Genomic DNA, 20,895 nt, shown 5'->3' on the forward strand with positions numbered 1-20,895 from the left:
TGGGCTGACACCGTGTCCCTGTCCCTCTGAACAGAGCAATGGGCTGACACCGTGTCCCTGTCCCGCTGCTCCTGCCCGTGCCGGCCGGGCTGTCACACTCAGCAGACACGTGTGCCCAGCAAGGGCCTGAATGACACGACTAATACACCAATGTGATTAATTGATAAGACATACGGATCCATTACAGCAGATTTATGAAACACTGAACTAAAATGTAAACTATGTTTCCTTTCTTACTCTCACATATAGCTTAAACTCTTCAACTGCAGAAAATACAGAAACACAAGTATTATGCAAATAGGACTAATTATACATGGGAGTTGTCCAAAATGGGCCTGGAAGACTTTTTTTTGCCCCCAAAACATAAAGCAAGTTCAGATTTGTCTGTATTTGTGTCTATGTAGAACAAGACAATTGACTTCTTGGAATTCAGTTTGGGTTCATGTTAGTGTTGACAGAGACACACCACACACACCGGCTTTCTACATGTACGCTGTATATACATTGGTAAATATACAAGCAGATATCTGCTTCATACTAGTGTAATTCCAACTCTCTCAGTCTTTAAGGAGTCCAACACCACATTTCCTGCACACTTGCTAGATGGCAAATGCTAAAACCACTCTGGCTCGGCACATACCAGCCGGCTGGCTGTAAAAGCATCTCCTAACTATAGAATTAATTTTAACATTATTGAAGCCAAATCGCCAGTGTAAGATTAAACCTTTCCATTCCCAAAACATATTATTACAATTATGAGTAGATTCCCTCACAAGAAAACGTCTAGAGGCAGCTCTAAATCATTCACTTGACACCTTTTCCTTTGCTTTTTCCCCTGTAACTCCCCCCTTCTCGGTAATTTAGAGATGTTGTGCAGCTTCTGGGTTAAACCTTCTAGTTAAAATAATGTTGGGGAAACCATCCTTCCTGATTTTAACAGTTAAACTGATTCATTTGCACACTCTCTTCTTTTTGTCTTTCAAGCTCCTGGGATAAAAGGCTGTCCCTAATTCACTCATGAAGATGCAGCCTGGCCAGGGCTGCCTTTCCCTCACTCCCACAGTGACCCACATCAACTGTGAGAAGGTGTTGCCGCTTCATTCACTGAAGGTTTAGCTCATTAAACTGTTTTCCTTCTCAGTATTGTTCACCGGGTTTGAACTGCATTGCTGTTAAATGCTCTTTAGCAGTTTAAAGGCTTTAAAGGAAAAGACTTATCAGTCTCTGTTTTTAACAGCACTACATCTGCATTATTAGTTCATGCAGATAAGGGGATTTAAAGGCGCAGCTTGAAGCCTCTCTCTTCTGTATTTATCTGACACTGCATAGTTCCAGTAGCTCAGCTGGAAATGTAGATCTATGAAGCTTTAAAGAGAGATTAAAGCCAAGAAAAGGAGTACTTTTCCCCCCCTAGACGCTCCCACTTTCCCTTTTCCTACTGTCTGAAGGAGTGATGGCAGACAATGGCCAAAGATGGTTCCCAAAACCCTCTGAATGGGGACACTGTTGGTGGCAGCATTCATTCAAAGCGAGCTGCAGTGTATTGTCCTCCCCAATCAGCGGATGAGAACAGAGTTTGCTGGTGGCTGCCAAAAGGTTAGCAGTGCCGATGAAAGGGGTTGCCCATTATTCACTGCTGCTACAGAACTGCCCTTTGTGCCCGCCAGCCCATCACCTCGCCGCGGAGGTCCGGATCTGCGCCTGGCTGCCCCCTCAGAATGCACAATTGAGCGCCGTGCCCGCGCCGAGCCGCAGCCGCGCACCCGGGGCCTTCTCTTCAGGGACGGGGCGCTGGGGCAGGGCTTGGCGGTGTCACATTGTGATGATATACCAGCGTGACATCTCTGACCCACGGCTGACACTCATACCGCAGCCTTGTCACCGTACCCTCGCAGGGCGTCGTGGGAGGTCCAGAGCCAAAATTAGCTAATGAAGCACACTGCATGCTGTAAACAAGCGTGCAATAAATAATGCAAAAGGTTTACACAGGTTTGCCAGCATTCCCTCACGCAAAGCACAAGAGAAGGAGAGGATACCAATGGAGCCAAGAAAAATGAAATACAACGGGCCTTTCCCACACTGTGGTACCTGACAGAACTCAGAAATCTGCGTCTCAAACTGCGCTGAGAGCAGATCCGATCTCACCGCATCTCTGTCCTCTAAGGCATCTTTTATGAACCCATGCATGCTACCTGTTTGCAAACCTTCCAAGTGCCCTCAGTGCTGTCTGACGATTGGTACCGATTTTACAAGTGATACGAGAGAACACATACTGGATTTTTCCTCTTCATCCTTGATTCACCCCCAAAAGTGACAATAAATGCGTGTTTTGTAGAAATTCCTACTCAGCCCTCTGCTGGGGTGTGCAGGAAAAGCACTTACACAAAGTGGAAAGAGGCGGTCTCTCTTGCTAAAATATCTGCCCGTTTTTAAATACGAGAAAACTTGCAGAAAGAAACAGAACCTTGGATGGAACGTGATTGAAAATGTGCTTATAATCCATTCTACAGTTCAGAGCCTTTTTCAGTGAAAACCCACACAGGGTCAAACGACAACACTGCCTATGCAAAGGTATTTTTCAACGTGTAATTGATTTGGTTGAGGAGCGTCTCTAACTTTGAGGTTGCTGCCAGAGCGTCACGAACAGTCAGTGTCGGTGGGAAACTGCCCATGGCGCCGGCCACGGGAGGGGACGCTGACGGGAGCGGCGCACCCAGCCGCCCCTCACACACACCCCTCACAGACACCCCTCACACGCACCCCTCACAGCCGCCCCTCATCCACCCACCCCTCACAGCCACCCCTCACAGCCACCCCTCACCCAGCCGCCCCTCACACGCACCCCTCACAGACACCCCTCACATGCACCCCTCACAGACACCCCTCACCCAGCTGCCCCTCACACGCACCCCTCACAGACACCCCTCACACGCACCCCTCACAGACACCCCTCACACGCACCCCTCACAGACACCCCTCACACGCACCCCTCATCCACCCACCCCTCACAGCCACCCCTCACCCAGCCGCCCCTCACACGCACCCCTCACAGACACCCCTCACATGCACCCCTCACAGACACCCCTCACCCAGCCGCCCCTCACAGCCGCCCCTCAGGCCCAGCGCTTCCCTTGGCCCTGACAGCCACTCGGCGCCAGCCATGGTGCCAGCCATGGCCCCGGCCCCGCCATGGCCCACGCTGCCGTGCCGGGCGGAACGGGGTCAGGCGCGTGGCGCAGGGCCGGTGCCGCGGCAGAGCCAGCGCAGGCCGAGGCAGCCCCGGCACACGGGGATCAGGGTGGGAGGACAGCCCAGAGCTGTCTGCAGCCTCAGCGTTCTGTTTGCAGCACCCCCTCAGGCCGCGGCTGGCTGCGGGCGCTGCGGCTGCCCTGGAGAGACACGTACAGCTCTATTCCTCGGGCAAAAGTGACTCTCGTAAGGGAAGTACCTGCTCACTTTGCCAATACACATGTGCCCACGGTGAAACAACTTTTTCTTACTCAAGAAAAAGCCATCTTTTTTTTCTGACTTTAAACTTCTAATTAGGGCAGCTGTAAATTTTGGGGTATTTTTGGGACTATTCTCTGTACTGTACCACCCACCCAATGAATCGAAGGTGATGTTATTTATATCAGCGATGACACACAAATGCCGTGTCAGCTGCCTCCTGCACCCGGCTAGGCCTGAGATTAAACACCCCGGGGTTTAACGCTGGGGCCGTGGAGCTCGCGCTGTACGCGGAGAGGCCGCGAGAGCTGGATTTGTTCAGGTTACAGAGCAGACTGCTACGGGAGGATGTCGCTGCTGGCTCTGTGTATTGGGTAGTCACAGAAAGGACAGCAATGCACACCAAAAGATGAGGGGCGGTGGACAGAAGCTGCTTCGACTGAATATTAGGGAGAAAAAGTTTCACGAGGGTAGTCAAACGCAGTAATAGGCGGCCTGGAGAAGCTGCGAATCACCCTGCGTGGAGCTTTGCAAAGCTCAGCTGGATAAGCCTTGAACAACCTGGTCTGAGGTTGAAGTCAGCCCTGCTCTGAGCAGGAGGACCCACACGGGACTCCCAGAGATCCCTTCCAACCAGAATTATTCTATTATTCTGTAACTAAAACATATTGATTGGAAGCTTTATTAGACTCCACATAGACCAAAAAGAAGCTAAGCTAACTAACACATTCAAAAAATAAACCTGCTTTATACTCTACAAGTTTTGGTGACTTTAGAGAGATTCTTCAATCTTGGTACTTTACCTTGGAAGTGTCATAAATGGATCTGTAATCAGCACCGTATAGAAAGCTCTGATAAGAAGCGACCATTTTCAGTTCACAGAGTAAAAATCTCTACATTTCTGAGTGTGCCTTTTGAAACATTCTTTATACGCTGCTCATGAACACAGAAGATTGAGAGAGGCAGTAAAGGCCAATACATACCTATCAAGTACATAGCCAAGAGCCTTATGCCGTATTCCTGAGTAAACCGATGGGCTTGTTTCCCAAGCAATTAAATTGGAAGCATCATGGAAAAGATGAATGTTTACCAAGTCAAAGGCACTATGACAAAAAAGGAGGAAAAAAAATGATTCAGGATAAAAGAAAAAAACATTTGTTGCATCAGCAAAGCATTCAACATAACACTGTATTCTCGCTTATGTTACTGCAATATTTACTCACACAGACTGTACAAATTAAGCTATCATCATCAGAAAATTGTCAAAGACCGTCATCAAACTTCTAGCAACTCATCCGCAGGTAAGACTGCATCCAGGCTTTTGCTTAAAATGCACACAATATGAAAATGTAAAGCTATTTGTCAGTTACCGTTCACAGAAATCAAGCAGTATCCTCTCACTAAAATATTTTTAAAACAATTGCATGTGTAAACAAACAACTTCAAGTTTATAAAGCTGTACCTAATTACCTAGCAGAACCGCGGCTCTGCAATAAACAAAATGAACTGCTATTGGCAGCAGAATTTTACTGACATTAAAGGCTAAACCCCAGCGGTGCACCTCCCGTCCCTGTGTGGAGAACGCCAAGGTGACGGTGGCCAACTCGCCCACCCCAGCAGGGAAGAGGACACAGGATGTTCAGCTCCGCCCCAGCCTGTGGGACGAGGAGCCACCCTCCGAAAGTCAGTAAAATCAGCAGAGGTTCCCAGCTTTGCTCCTGAGGTGACGGACAGGGGCGTGAACCCATCCTCACGCTCAGCAGCGCGGTGGGGCCGGCCCGCGGTGCCGCTGCCCAGCGCCCCAGCACCGCCAGCACCCGCCCTGTGCTGGAGCAGCCGCGGGGTAACGCTGCCGGGCTGCGCGACGGACACACCGCGGTCCAGGAACGCTGCCCCGTGTCTGCCTTGCGGCATGGCCCAGGCTGCAGAGGAGATTTCTGAAAAGAACCACGTTACTGCTCTGGAAGATCTAGAGATTTTGGCTTGGCTGATGACAAGAGAAGTGGGGATATTCTGGCAGTTCTTCCTTCATCAATGAAACCAACTTCAAACCCCTGTGAAACAGAAATACCTTCCTTTGCCCCCCTGCATAAAAGCCAAATCATAGACTCACAGAATGGTTTGGGGTGGAAAGCGCATTTTGACGACCATTTGGTCCACCCGTGGCCACGGGCAGGGACACCTCCCGCCAGCCCAGGCGCTCAGAGCCCGTCCAGCCGGGGCTCTCAGGGCCTCCATCCTCCTTGTCAGACCCTTTCTGTACTGAAAGGCCGCACCCGGGTCTCCCCGGAGCTTCTCTTCTCCAGCTGGACACCCCAGCTCTGGGCCTGTCCCGGCAGAGCTGCTCCAGCACCGGGTCGGTTCTGCGGCTGCTCCGGCCCCGCTCGGCGGGTCAGGACTTCCTACGGTCACTACGTGTCTGCTCTATTTTCTTGTCCACTTGTGGTGACAGCTGTTTATAACTATGCCCTATTCAGTGTTAAAGCACAAGTTCCTTGACACAGGGGCTGGAATTTGCTAGGAGACTGCACAACTGATTTTGGCTGATAACAGCATTTTTAACAATAATAACACCCAGGCCTTAGAATGTACCTGCACACAACTATACTTACGTACCTTCACACAATCCCACTGTTCACTGTGGCACTAATCCTCCACACAGAAGGAATCTTCTGTTACAAACATGACCAGACAAGGACTGTCCTCTTGTCACCCGTGTTGGTCACAGGCAGTGCGTCCCCTCCCCCGGCCGGCCAGCTGTCCCGAGCTGCGCGTCCCTGCTCACAGACCACGCGTCTGAGCAGCAAACACAGAGCTGTCTGCCTGCTAGGCCAGCCTGGCATTCTGCTTTATATTTGCTCTGCTTGGGGCTTTTTGCGTCCAACAGACCTGGTCTCCATTTTTAAAAACTTGTCTTCTCATTGCTTTGCTATCGAGCTCCTTTGGTGATGGGACACGGTGAGTCACAATGAAATGAGAACTTGGGATACTCTTCTCACACGGATTCAGCAACACCGCCATCCCCTCTGGCTCCCAACAACAGCCCCGTGAACAAACCCGCGTGTGCAGAACTCCCACGTGCTGCACTGGGGGCAGGTATCTGTGTTTCACAGGGGAAAGGTGTCTGCTGCGAAGGTCCAGAGGGAACGCTGACGAGATGGCACTGACAACGCCATGGTTTGGACAGGTCTCTCCAGCGCCTGCAGAAAGGGCTGTGCACAGGGAGACTCCCCGGGCACGGCCGAGTGGGGACACAGATTTGGACACGGCAAGTGACAGCAGTCGAACAGCGAAGGGGTGACGAAGATACACAGGTCACCACGCAGCCGGCCTCCTCCAAAGGTACCGGTGGGTTTTTTGGCTACAGGGAACAGCGTATCCCGCTGAATGATCTCATGGGGATCATAAAGTAGTCCTACTAACCTTTGTATTAAGATACGTAATTAGTACATAGCTACAGAACATAATTAGGAGATGATGGCTTGAGACGCCCATTCCCGTCTGTCTGAAGGAGGAAAGGAAAGAATCCCCGTAGGAGACTCGGGCTGTGAACTCTCCTCCTGAGTGCGGTATCTCCAACCCATCCCCGTCCACCTCAAAACTGCTTGTTCTTTAAACTTGCTAATGAAGGACATTCTGCCCCCAGTGTCCCTGTCCTTAAAAACACCTTTCATCATGTCACCTGTTTTCCTGCAAGTGGAACTGACTTCCCGCCGCCCCTCGCGCAGGGACGCGGGCAGCACCCGTCTCCTGGGTGTGGGGAGACACGTTCTTCAGCTCCCGCTCCAATACTCCTGCAGTTGTTGCCCCTCCTGTTCTCTTCCCGCTTACCTAAAGCTCAGCGCTCAAAACAAGACAGAGCATCTATCAAAGGCCTTGGCAGCACTCCGTTAAATCATGGCCACACCTTCCCCCTTCGTGTCCTTCACATGATGTATCTATTAACACATCTCAGTAAGATAATAATGAACAACAGGCAATTTCTTCTCCCTTGATCGGTTCCTGCAGCACGGACAGTGAGTCGGCTGTTCCCAATATTGTATTTGTGCTTTTGAATTCTCCTCTCAGAGTGCAACGCTCTGCACTGCCCTGGCATTAATCCTGCAATCCTGCTTTCTACAAACACCAAACCCATTCTGATTGCTGATTCTGACCACTGATATACCTGTAACTGTTCCCAGGTTGGTGACATGCCTACATTTTATAAATGTATACTCTACCCCATGCTCCCTACCAAATATAAACTATATTTAAGATTGTAACGTGTTCGGGGCACCATCTTGCACCCATTAACATAAAAGCACTAAGGACTACTGGAACAGAAACAAATACCACCAGCTGCCCCAATATTCAAGACACTTAAAAAAAAAAGAGCTAAGAAAAAAAAGAGTAAATGTAGTTATGTAGTTCTCTTTTATTTTTTCTTAAAACGGCATCTCTGAGTGCCCCGAGATTCCTTAACTCTTGGTCCAGACCTACAAACAGCTAACGAAGAATGGGCTGGGCTCACAGGGGAACCTGGCCTGGCAGATCACTGACCCGCATGGGAGGAGGAAGAGGACACATCTCTGAAACCCCTTAAGGTCGCTTTTGGGGGTTTTTTGGGGGTTTTTGGAACCCCCCGGTTTGGCACAAGGTACGTTCTGCAACGATGTTCTCCCAGGCAGGGAAAGCCAATAGCTCCCTTCGAGGATTCACAAAGAAGTATTAACAGGTCTCCTGGCTATGTTTTTATTGAGCTATTAGTACGCATAGATGTATAGATCAAAAGCCATGATTACAAAAATGGTCAGAACTCTGTTCATATGCATATGCACACAGACAAGGTTTAAACACTTACCATACCATGAACAGATACCGTATGCACTATAGACCCAATTAGGTGTATTTTCTAACCTTTGTATTTTCCATAATATTTCACTTCCATTCTCCAGAAACTGTTCACAGTAACTTGCCCCTTCAACCTCTCATTGGCAACATCTGAGATCTTGTTAGATCATGTGGATCATCACCACACACTACATGGAACTACCACCGTAACTCACCTCTTCCCAGAGCAGAAAAAGCTGTGAGCCTGCTCACTCTTAACTCCCAACACACCCTCAGGAAACAAGCACAGTACATCATCTGACCAGAACACCTGGCTGCAGACTGCTGCTCGCGAGAGCCACCCCTCTAGCGTCAGCCTGCAAGGAAACCTTTCCTTTACATCCGTCTCTGAAGAACAGTTTTCCTTGGGAAGTCATAAAAATAAGCCCACATTTTTTCTGCAGAGAAGAAATCTAAGTAGATAGGGGAGACAGAACCTGGAAAAGCCATGACAGAAGAGGAAAGGCCAGATTAGCAACTGGTGCTGAACAGCCACTGCTGCAGCTCTGCTGCTGGAATCACACACCACGTCATACGGATCTGGAAAAGTTAACAAGAACCTACATTATCCCCCAGCTGATTTCTGGGTCAGAAGCCTGTAGAAGGGGAAAAGCCACTGCTTTTGTTCCAGCAAAAGTAATACAGTAGGAACCCGTTTGAAAGAGCTGTGTTCCTCAAGGGTAGGGACCCTCACTGATTCCGTGGCAACCGGACCGGGGTCGAAGTCTGGCTCATGGAGCTGAAGGAGAACAATCTCCTTCCGCAGCAGTCCCAGGCTTGGGCGGCACATTCCCGGGCACGGGTGCCCGTCCCGCACGAGCAGCTCTGGGGACACCTGCACCCCAACACGGGGACTGACAGTTCTGGGGACACCTGCACCCCAACACGGGGACTGACAGCTCTGGGGACACCTGCACCCCAACACGGGGACTGACAGCTCTGGGGACACCTGCACCCCAACGTGGGGACTGACAGCTCTGGGGACACCTGCACCCCAGCGTGGGGACTGACAGCTCTGTGGACACCTGCACCCCAACATGGGGACTGAGAAGCTCTGGGGACACCTGCACCCCAACATGGGGACTGAGCAGCTCTGGGGACACCTGCACCCCAACGTGGGGACTGACAGCCCTGGGGACACCTGCACCCCAACGTGGGGACTGACAGCCCTGGGGACACCTGCACCCCAACGTGGGGACTGACAGCTCTGGGGACACCTGCACCCCAACGTGGGGACTGAGCAGCTCTGGGGACACCTGCACCCCAACATGGGGACTGAGCAGCTCTGGGGACACCTGCACCCCAACGTGGGGACTGACAGCTCTGGGGACACCTGCACCCCAACATGGGGACTGAGCAGCTCTGGGGACACCTGCACCCCAACGTGGGGACTGACAGCTCTGGGGACACCTGCACCCCAACGTGGGGACTGACAGCTCTGGGGACACCTGCACCCCAACGTGGGGACTGACAGCTCTGGGGACACCTGCACCCCAACATGGGGACTGACAGCTCTGGAGACACCTGCACCCCAACGTGGGGACTGACAGCTCTGGGGACACCTGCCCCTCTGCACGGGGACTCCTGGTCACTGACACCCAACCTCTGTGATCATGTTGGATTGCTTAGGACCTGAATTATCCCATGCTAATTTCACATACATATTTACACACATACTATGGCTATCAGGACCACATTTTGCCAGGCATCATTACAACTTACTGAGCATTACATGCTCAACAAATAATAAAGCAAAATAAACATTTTGCAACCAATCTTTTCTATGAATAGACCAATGTGTATATACGAATACCTTATTTGAAACAGTTGTTAACAAATCCATACATAATATAGACATAATGAGGAATAACTTAAAAATGCAACTTACCAATCAGTAATACACCACCTTGTTCGAATGAAACCTTTTCTGGACCACTTGCACTGAAAAATAAACACATCAGAATCGGTCACCTAGGTAAAGCATTACTGTGAAAGTGAATGAGCCCACACAGAGAACAAAGTGAAACCAGCTTCATCCATACACTAACTACATATCAGCTGAGATACCTTGAAAACATATCTTGTGCCTCTTAAATCCTGGAATTCTTTATATTTTTGGTCCTGCAGCAGTTATAAACTTAGGAGTAAAACTAATATAAGCCCCAGTAGTTGCTTATAGATGAAAGATAACCGATTAGGAAGGCTTTACAACTGTGTTTATGCTTTGCCTAAACCAGCAGATTCTTCCTGCCTATGCACAAATGTCTCGGCTTCTTTGTAATTTTACCTGAACTGTAAAATGTCACCAGAGATTTACATCAAATTAAAATGAAGGAGATGTGCTAAAAAGCTATTTCTCCTGCTGAGCCAACCCACCCAATATTTCTATAAAAGTTAAAGGGAATTTAAATAATGATAAAACATTACATTTATCAAAACTGCGATGTCCACGAGGAAGCCACAAATCAGCTCATGCCAACATATGGCACTTCTGATACAGCAAAAAGGTGTTTTTCAGCACCACTCCTGAGCTGCTGCCATAAATCACAACCTCCCACTAAAAGACGTGATTCTGCATCCTATTTGTACACTGTTAACAATGCATGTGGGGTAGGCTAATGTTCTCTGGTAATGAATATTGCACCAGGCAGGCTTAAATAACGATGCCAATGATTCTGCAGCAAAGACCGGAACTCCTCGTTCAGAATCAGGATCCCCCAGCAGAGCACCCTGCTCAGGGCTGCTGGCCCCGGGAGACCTGTCAGGCGCGTTTATCCGGCGCTAGGGGAGCTCAGAGTCCTCACAGAGCTGTGAGTCCCACATCCCGCTGAGACACGGAGGTGCCTTGCAGACCCCAGCGGCTGGTTTCTGCGGTCAGCCGGGGCACGGCCGGTGGGCCAGCAACCACCAGTACACACGCAACCAGCAACCAGGACACCAGCACACCAGTTCACCTGCAACCAGGACACCAGCACACCAGTTCACCTGCAACCAGGACACCAGCAACCAGGACACCAGCAACCAGGACACCAGCAACCAGGACACCAGCACACCAGTTCACCAGCAACCAGGACACCAGCACACCAGTTCACCTGCAACCAGGACACCAGCACACCAGTTCACCTGCAACCAGGACACCAGCAACCAGGACACCAGCAACCAGGACACCAGCACACCAGTTCACCAGCAACCAGGACACCAGCAACCAGGACACCTGCAACCAGCTCACCAGCACACCAGTTCACCTGCAACCAGGACACCAGCAACCAGGACACCAGCAACCAGGACACCAGCAACCAGGACACCAGCACACCAGTTCACCTGCAACCAGGACACCAGCAACCAGGACACCTGCAACCAGCTCACCAGCACACCAGTTCACCTGCAACCAGGACACCAGCACACCAGTTCACCTGCAACCAGGACACCAGCACACCAGTTCACCAGCAACCAGGACACCAGCAACCAGCACCCAGTTCACCTGCAGCCAGCTCACCAGTTCACCTACACCCCGCATCTTCCTCAGCCCGGCTCCCTGCCTGATCTACACATCTCCTAATCCAATACGGTCTCTGCTGTTCACGGTTTCTGTGATGGTTGTGACAGCACAGTTACAAGTTGAGATTTGGCAAAATGTCAACATTTATTCAAAAGCAAAACAATGAAAAAAGTTAAATGCTAAAAGCATTCAAAATTGGCTTAAATCTAATCTCAATCAAAAAAGGAGAGCTCTGTCATTTCATTCTTAAAAATAACTACATTGAACTTTTAATCACTGAAGAACAATACATACAACTGAAAATCAAATAGTCCAAGCCTATGATGTGGCCCAAGATAATGTCTTCAATCAAGCTGTCATTTTTCATTTGCTATTTTCCTCTTTAGCAACACAACAGGTGCTTCCAAAGATGCAGTGTTACCGCAGGGCCAAGTGGATCACGTTGCTCAGAGCCACAACCCGTTGGGTTTTGAGCATCTCCAAGGCCAGTGGTCCCACAACCTACGGGCCTCTCTTCTCTGTGTAACCTCCTGGTGACATCCTCTCCCAGGCTGACCAAAACACCACCAGGACCCGCTGCCGGTGGGACTCAGCTCGCCGGGAGCCCGGTGCCCAGCCAGGTTCCGGCCGCCTCATCCTGCACCCACCGGGTCACATCACACAGGACACTGCACCCCAGGCCCTGCTGGGGACCACGTGTGGGACATCGCAGCCCTGCCCGCTGGCGGATCTGCTCCATCGCCTTCCCACCGCGAGGACAGGCCTCCCGGGACCCTCCTTCCCGCCCTCTAGAAACAGCTGTGACACCGGTGTTCCCAGCCTCAGCGACCTCTCCCCTTCCCGACGGCAGTGACGAGCCTGGCGAGGCCACCAGCCGGCTCCCTCTGTCCCGCGGGTGCCCTGCCTGCTGCCCGGGATCACACACCCACCATGAACACAGGGCCACGAGCCCCCGAGTCCCGCTGTCACCACCACCCGCTCCCCAGGCTCTCCAGCAGCCACCTCGCGGGACTCCACTGAGGCTCCGTCACTAACCACCCCCCCCAGCCCCGCGAGGAGCGGGCCCAGCCCTCGGCTCTGCCCCGTGCTCTGTTGCACACACGCTTACACTGACACGAGCCAATTAAAAGGTATTTGCAACACAGGTTGTACTTCATGACACGGTAGAACACAGGAATTTCTTACAGGAGCTTGGAATTTCCTCACACACACACCGCAAACACTGGCTTTAAGGGCAGCAGTATGTGTTAGAGGCTATTCTGCCCAATCTTTACTTCAATAAGTGTGACTGGAATTCTGACACCTCTCTATTAGAAGTCCTTACAAAAATATAAATAAAAAATTCACAATTTGAAAACCTGTCGTTACATTCCACCAGCCTTTCCTTTGTGAATAGAGTCTCTCAGGAGATCGTGCTGACCTTTTAAAACCCCCCAGAAACACCACCTATATAAATAACCTCTGCTACATCGGGTAAAAGGACCTCCAGACAACATTAACATGAAGAGAGAGGTTATAGAGGGCTAATGTCAAAAAGCACTGTGAGCAATAAGTAATGCACACAAACCATGATTGATAATGACTAGCACAGAGCCTTAATTCATCTTTTCTCCATCATTTTACTGAGAGGGACCATATCAAATTAAATAGTGACCCAGCAAGGGTTTATTCCGCCATACAAAGCGGGGGCACGAAGACAGATGAACGTGGCCATGACTGCGGTGTGATTGCCGCTCCGAGAGGAGCAGCGCGCTGGGGCTGGGGGAGCCGCACCCGCGGGGCGGCGGGCACCGCACAGCTCGCCGTCAGCCCCGCGCAGAACGCAGCTCTTCTCCTTACACCAGAGCACAGAGTTAAAGGATTTCGGCTCTTGCGTTGCGAGGAGTTTGTGCACAAACTGTTCAAAGCACTTTTCTCATTTCCCTGCGTTTCAGAACAAGATGTGGTACATGGAGCCCAATCAACCCAAATCCGGCCTTTGAACACTATGAAATGCTGTAACAGCACTATCAGTCATATTTTTACTGCTAAAGATTTTTAAAAGTCATTACATAAATTTAAGAGTCTGAAAATCAAAGTACCTATGGCACTCATCAAAAAAACACATGGTGAGAGCTTAAGGATACGAAGCCAATCCACCTAATGACAAAGCCTGTTATGTAGCGTAATAATTTAATTGATCGTTTGCTTTTTGACATAGTGCTTTCATTATCCTTTATTTAGCAGTATAAAGAATTTAGTAAGAATATATATATCAGCAGACCACATTTAAGTGTCTGTGTATGATGTAAGCAATATAAGAAATATGTGATAAAACTTACACTTGCTCCACTTATTTTCCCATACACAACCACGGACACACGCCAGCCAGGAGAGCACGTCACGTCTTCACTGAGTGACCCCAGAAGACAGAACTGTAACGGCGAGGCAGCTTGTGACAGGAAGGCCCAGCTCTTTGTCTGCAAGGAGCCGTAAGGCAGGGCCGGCACACGGCTGGCACATGGGCCGGCACACTGGCACACGGCTGGCACACTGGCACATGGGCCGGCACACTGGCACACGGCTGGCACACTGGCACACGGGCCGGCACACTGGCACACGGGCCGGCACACGGCTGGCACACGGCTGGCACACTGGCACACGGGCCGGCACACTGGCACACGGGCCGGCACACTGGCACACGGGCCGTCATACGGGCCGGCACACTGGCACATGGGCAGGCACGCTGGCACACGGCTGGCACATGGGCCGGCACACTGGCACAGGAGCCGGCACACGGCTGGCACACGGGCCAGCACACTGGCACAGGAGCTGGCACATGGGCCGGCACACAGGCCGGCACACTGGCACACGGGCCGGCACACTGGCACATGGGCTTGGGGCACCGGCTCGGTAAGAATTCCTTCCTCTGCAACAGCCCGATTCAGGGTCGGCAGAATCTAAATTTTATAAACCCAACCCAAAATATCACAGTAATTCTGTGGCTCATTTCACTTTTTCTGAGAATGCAAAGAGCCATACAAAGTTCCACATAATAGTCATTAAAGGTAGATAATTACACTAACTACAACCTATACTATCAGTGTAATAGCATGGTGATGACGTGACACAGATCCGCCAATGACAAGGTTACGTGACCTGTCCCAACTGAGGAGCTCCAAACCCCGACCAGGCGGCGTGTCTGCGGCTCTGGGCGGGTACGGCTAACACGGCATCTGACCGGGTTCTCTTCCAATTCAGATTTTCTTCAGGACTTCTCTATGCAGCCAAACTGTATTATTGTGGGAGCACACGACTCAAAGCAGCAACACAAGCAGCAGTGGGTCACTGATGTGCTTTAATATTTCCAAATACGGTATTTGGAAAGAAGAAACTTTTGGAAACAGAGCTTAAGGAAGACCTGTGTTGAAGGAGGAGAGAGAAAACTGTTTCCTATCGCAGATTTCAAACCGACTATCTCCATTTTGACTGCAGCGGACGGTCGCTAGCTGACCCGCCCCCTGTAAGCCAGCACAAAACCCGGCGGGGGGACACGGGCCACCCGCACGCTCCCGGAGAGGGATCTGCATCTTAGAACAGCAAAACGTCCTCCTTGGTGTCCCACACAGGGATACCACATCTTTCACCTCATGGTATTAAGTCTCTTCTCAGAGCCTCTGTTAATAGGATTCCTTTAGCAGCAGATGGATTGTGAATACAGGCAGTTTCATCTACTAAAAGACAACATAAATCATCATTGAGAAAGGAGAGACCGCGGTAAGGTTATCACCATACAGCCTTCCCCATGAAAGGTTTGCATTAAAGCATTAGTGAAATTAATTCATCTTTCATAAGAGCTCTGAGCAGTATCTGTGATCTATGATAACAACCAATTTCTCACTATGGGGAAAAAAAAATTGCTCAGGGCTGATAGACTACACAAATCTGCTTTTTCAATGGGTAACATTATGTGGAGTGGTGCTCCCAGCGGCATCGTTGGAGGCTCACGCACGGCCAAGAGGAACCATCAATCACGGCAGAAAGTTTTGTTAGTTTTATATGCACTGCGCTGTAATTATTTTGAATTGCATTATGCCTCAATCATTGTAATTACTTTTAGATCATCCTTAAGCAGCAGTAATAAAAGGAATCAGTCTTAAGCCACTTCTCACACAAAACACTGCAAATGTGACACGAGAAGTCTGGCTACAACACACGCGAGCGTGCAAACGGAGCGTTTGGCCAGGGACGCTGCCCGCGCATTCTGCGGTGCCAACCCACATTTTCAAAATACTCATTATTTTGTGGCCTTTAAATTAGCACCTTTATCACCAACACTTGTCGAGAAAGAAAATAGGTGACAACAAGATTAATTTTAGCTTTAAAAACAGAAACACGTATGTGAGAACCCCAACTATGCCAGCGCTGGTTCTTGGATGCTCCTGTGACCCACGTGTGCTCGAGACTCTTTGGTCTTCAGTCTAAAATGAAAATCTGCCTACTGTAAAAATCACCCCAGTTCTTTTCTAACTTTTCAGTGCCCACGGCACCGCCGGCTCGGCCCGCGCCGCTGGCGGGGGACGCGCACGGGAGTCGCAGAGAACAGCAGCGCTGCCGCCTGCGCCCTGCAGAGCCCAGGTCGCGCTCCGCCCGCTGCGGGGCCCCGCAGTCGGACCCCGCTCTGGGTCCTGCAGCACCACCAGCACCAGCCGTGCGCCGCAGGAGCGGAATTCAACGCCCGAGGTGCTCCAGGGACCTTTCCTATCTTAAATGTGAGTGTTTGTGGGTTTTCTCTTCTCCTGTTGATTCTTCCTCCAGGTAAAGAGCATCCCTGCCAATACCAGAACACGGTGCTTCTCTCTAGGAATGCCATTTAAGGTAATGTAACAAATGGAACAGGGTGAAGGTATCAGACCCTCCAAAGGTATTTAGCTGCTTTTTGGGTTCTGGGCACACCAGCCCTGTCCCTACCACAGGGCTGCAGCGCGCAATGAATGGAGAAGCTCTGGCTCCGACGCCAGCCGAGGGAGCAGCTGATCCCCGAGCACCCGGACACCAACACACCCCCTGGGACCCAGACCGGGGGTTCTCCAGGACACGGTGCAGAACTGGTCACGTAAGAGGCGGTAACAAACCACGCTGAGCAAGTTACACATTTGCCAGTCTCACGAGGAAACCGCAATGGAAATCAGTGCCGCTGGTACGGAGGAACAGTCCGTAACTCGGCCTGTTGCCGCTGGGGTGACACCGCGCGCGCTGGTGCTCAGCGCTCTCCTTTGCACCGCGGCGCCTGGCACCGCTGGGCCGCAGTCACCCTGCCGCCACCGTCCCCTGCTGGCGGGGAGAGAAACGAACCCGAGTAACTGCCTGGAGCTCCTTCCAAATGACAGAGCGCCTCCCTGCCAAGAAGTACTTAAGACATCTATCCACAGGAGGTTAAAACTGGTAAAATGATGTCAAAGGCAGTTTCCCTCCAGTAGAGACATACAGAACACAAACCCAAATAATACAGTATCAAAGTAAAGAAAAGGGATAACCCACATCCCATCGACCCTGTAATTATTAATGCAACATAAATATCTCCAAGTGTGTATATTTACAAATTCTACATTAATTTTCAAACTTTGTTTAGTTCCTCCTTATACTAAAGTAGTACCACAAATGTTACAGGAATTCAACAAATTCATTCTCTTGGCTTGCAGCAAACACCATTAAACACCCATGTTCTAGATGTTCTTAAGAAATTAAAAATGAGTGAATTAAACTGCAGAGAACTGCAGGCAAAGATTGCACGTGCACACACAACAGCACTTCAGCAGGACCCTGAGCTGGGCCGGCGTTCCTGGTCCGACAAGACTTCACCTCCGAACACCCGGCACTCGCCGGTTCGTAAGGGAACAGGAAGGGAGCGAAGGCAGCGCGGGCCCTGCCTTGCCGTGGGGCTCCCTGCCCGGCCCTGGGGCTCCCTGCCTTGCCGTGGGGCTCCCTGCCCGGCCCTGGGGCTCCCTGCCCTGCCGTGGGGCTCCCTGCCCGGCCCTGGGGCTCCCTGCCCTGCCCTGGGGCTCCCTGCCTTGCCGTGGGGCTCCCTGCCCGGCCCTGGGGCTCCCTACCCTGCCGTGGGGCTCCCTGCCCGGCCCTGGGGCTCCCTGCCTTGCCGTGGGGCTCCCTGCCCATCCGTGGGGCTCCCTGCCCTGCCGTGGGGCTCCCTGCCCTGCCCTGGGGCTCCCTGCCCGGCCGTGGGGCTCCCTGCCCATCCGTGGGGCTCCCTGCCCGGCCCTGGGGCTCCCTGCCCGGCCCTGGGGCTCCCTGCACCAGACCTGCGCACGGCTTTTAAACGCACAAATGAGCCTTCATCACTGTCTCCATCCTTCACAAGGACTTCCTACTATACAAAGGACTCCGTTTGAATGTAGTAAATCCATGCAAGGACTGAGAACATATACTATAGGCAACAAGAAACTGACAAACAAACAAAAACCCAAGACTCAATTCTGACCTTATTTACGTTACTGAGAGTAGCTACTCTAAGTAATCAGAGCAAATCAGAGTCCAGCCTGGTGCTCGGGAACGCTCCACGGGACGGTACGTACCTCAGGGAAATAATCCTGCGGGAACTTCTCTTTCTCCAGCATCGGCGTGCTTTCCAAGGTGTCCGAGTAGATTTCTTTCCCAGTAACTTTTTTATACTTCTTAGCTAGGAAGAGATATAAACCAAAATTAACATACATATCTTTAACATCACAAGCAACTCACAGCCCTCGTTGGCAAAGCAGAGGCACCACACAGGTGGTGTTCGCGTCTCAGCCAAAACGCGCAGCACAGAGCTGTGCGGGAAACAGGGACCGCTCCGCCGCGCACCAGCGTTCCGGATTGTACCAGTGCTGGTGCTGGCGCTGCTACCACCAGAGCACTGTCGGTGTTGGAGCTGTAATGATGACCCAGGTCTCTACACCTGGCACGACGGGCAGTTCTGACAACCAGCCCATGTCCCTGTGCCGGCCGCATCCAGCCCGGCGGTCAGCAACACTGGCCACCCGGCTTCTGCTGGCGGGTCCTTCATCAGGTCAGTGACTGAAAGTGATTAAAATCCAAATATCAGATCTCAGGACAAAATGGCATTCTTTTTTCCTTATTTCCTCCTGAAATGGTCTGTGCTCAGTCAACTCAGCGTTATTTGCACAGTCACTTGAAAACCCTTAGAGTAAAAGAAAGGGCCTTATTTCTGAATGGCCTCCACTGATACTAGACCTGCATCGGTTCTCCTGGTCAGGTTGTTTCAAACCACGACAGGAAAAGCCTTGTTCTGTGGATGTGCAGAAGATGAACTGGACTCGCTCCGTTCGAACCCCACGGCGGGTTCTGACCCCGCAGACACCCGCCTCCTGCAGACCGGCCGGTGCGGTTAAAGCTGGGACGGGTGCTGTGCTTGTGAGGAGACAGTGGTGAGGCACATCACTTCCCTAAGTCTTTAATGAACGGTTACATCTCATAGGAACAGCCTTAGCAATCCACCTACGGATCCACACAGCTCGTGAACAAGAGGTTCTGCTTCTGGACCCACTTCATCCCTGGTCTCGCTCCTGCTCGGAGCACGGCCCCTCACGCACACGCCGGCCGCGGCGGGGCACCCGGGGCTCCGGCCGCTGCAAACACAGCCCAACGGCTCCCGTGCTGCGGCGGATGACACGTGGGGCCGCAGGGAAAACTGTTCTCATGTTAAATCTCAAATACCTCTTCCCGAGAACTGAAAAACAGAGACAATCCAAAGACTGTGTTCAGTCACATCCAGCTGTGAGCAGAATTTTGAAAAGATACAGGGACACTACGGGAATACTGAATCGTACATAAACATCTATTTTTTGCATGCTTTTGAGTAGAACCAGAATTTCATAATGATTTTTGTGCAGAGAACGTTTGTATCCATTTGGATTTTTCCTCTGATTTAAGAGCTTAATACACTGTGAAGACGTCAATAGCCACGAGAGAAGAGGCAAGTTGTGCGTTTCCCCTGAGCGATGGGAGCTGCGGGCCTGTACCTCACCAACCCGGCAGCGGGGGCTGACCCCGCTCCGCACTGAGGGCAGTGGGTGACGCACAACACCGGCTCAGCACGCACCGCTCGCCTTGAGACGGTTTCGGAGGCTTTCCTTCCCGAGTGATGACTGGGGCCAAACACGTCTTTATGTGCACGGTCCACACCTCATCTGGCTTTGTAAGGTTTTCCCAAGGAAAACAAAGCACCGAACACCTAAAGTGTTTATTTTCTGGAAAAAATATCTGTTTATTTCCTTCATATTAATTATTTTCCCCTACACTTTTTCCTTCAATTTTCTCACTTTTTAAAATCCTTGTATTTTCTTTTAGAAGCTGTTTGGCAGTGAAAAAGCTGTTAATCAACAATTAACAAGCTCAGAAAGCCCCTCTTGTCCTAAGGCCACTGTTGCAGGACACAGAGGAGGTCCGGGCAGGGGAAGGAGCTGGAGCTGGGACTGGAGCAGCGCGGCGGCTCCGTGGCTGCTCCCTGGTGCTCCCCGGCTGCTCCCTGGTGCTCCCCGGCTGCTCCCCGGTGCTCCGCGGCTGCTCCCCAGTGCACCATGGTGGTTCCCCGGTGCTCCCCAGTGCTCCGTGGCTGCTCCCTGGTGCTCCCCCGTGCTCCCTGGTGCTCTGCAGCTGCTCCCCAGCGGCTCCCTGGTGCTCCACAAGTGTGCCGGTGTCCAGAGCTCGCTGCGCACGTTCACTTGCACGTTACTGACACACGAAGCCACTCGCACAGCAGAGGGAACACCAAGGGACCGAGAGCGGCCCCAGGCTGCTCCCCGGGCCTGGGACACGGACGCCCGAGCAGAGCGCAGCGCCCGCTCCCCGGCACCGCCGGCCAGCACGCAGCCCGCCCGCAACGCGGGGTTCAAAACGGGGACCCGATTCCGAGTGCTGGCGACTGCAACTTGGGCCCGTCTTTTGGCAACACCCTGTGCTACCGTCAGCAGTGTCTGCACAAGCCCCCCAGCTCGGGACACAGACTGGACGTGACCTCTACCAAGCCCCCACATCACCACCGAGGTTTCCAGTACCGTCTCTCAGAAACAAAATCTACTCTGAAC

At 51.6% G+C, this 20,895-nt stretch overlaps 1 protein-coding gene across 5 annotated transcripts in view; it reads right to left on the reverse strand.

Annotated features, from left to right (window-relative positions):
• INPP5A (inositol polyphosphate-5-phosphatase A) overlaps positions 1-20,895 on the reverse strand; it is a 205,682-nt gene that overhangs the window by 78,614 nt on the left and 106,173 nt on the right. For all 5 annotated transcript variants that reach the window (XM_065066616.1, XM_065066614.1, XM_065066617.1 and 2 more), the window contains 3 exons: positions 18,385-18,488; positions 10,205-10,257; positions 4,431-4,550 (listed from right to left, as the gene is read on the reverse strand). In XM_065066616.1, coding sequence (XP_064922688.1) covers positions 4,431-4,550; positions 10,205-10,257; positions 18,385-18,488 — 277 coding nt within the window. The remainder of the gene's footprint in view (positions 1-4,430; positions 4,551-10,204; positions 10,258-18,384; positions 18,489-20,895) is intronic.

This window comes from Columba livia, chromosome 6 (assembly GCF_036013475.1).
Source record: "Columba livia isolate bColLiv1 breed racing homer chromosome 6, bColLiv1.pat.W.v2, whole genome shotgun sequence".
In the NCBI taxonomy this organism is placed as follows: domain Eukaryota; kingdom Metazoa; phylum Chordata; class Aves; order Columbiformes; family Columbidae; genus Columba; species Columba livia.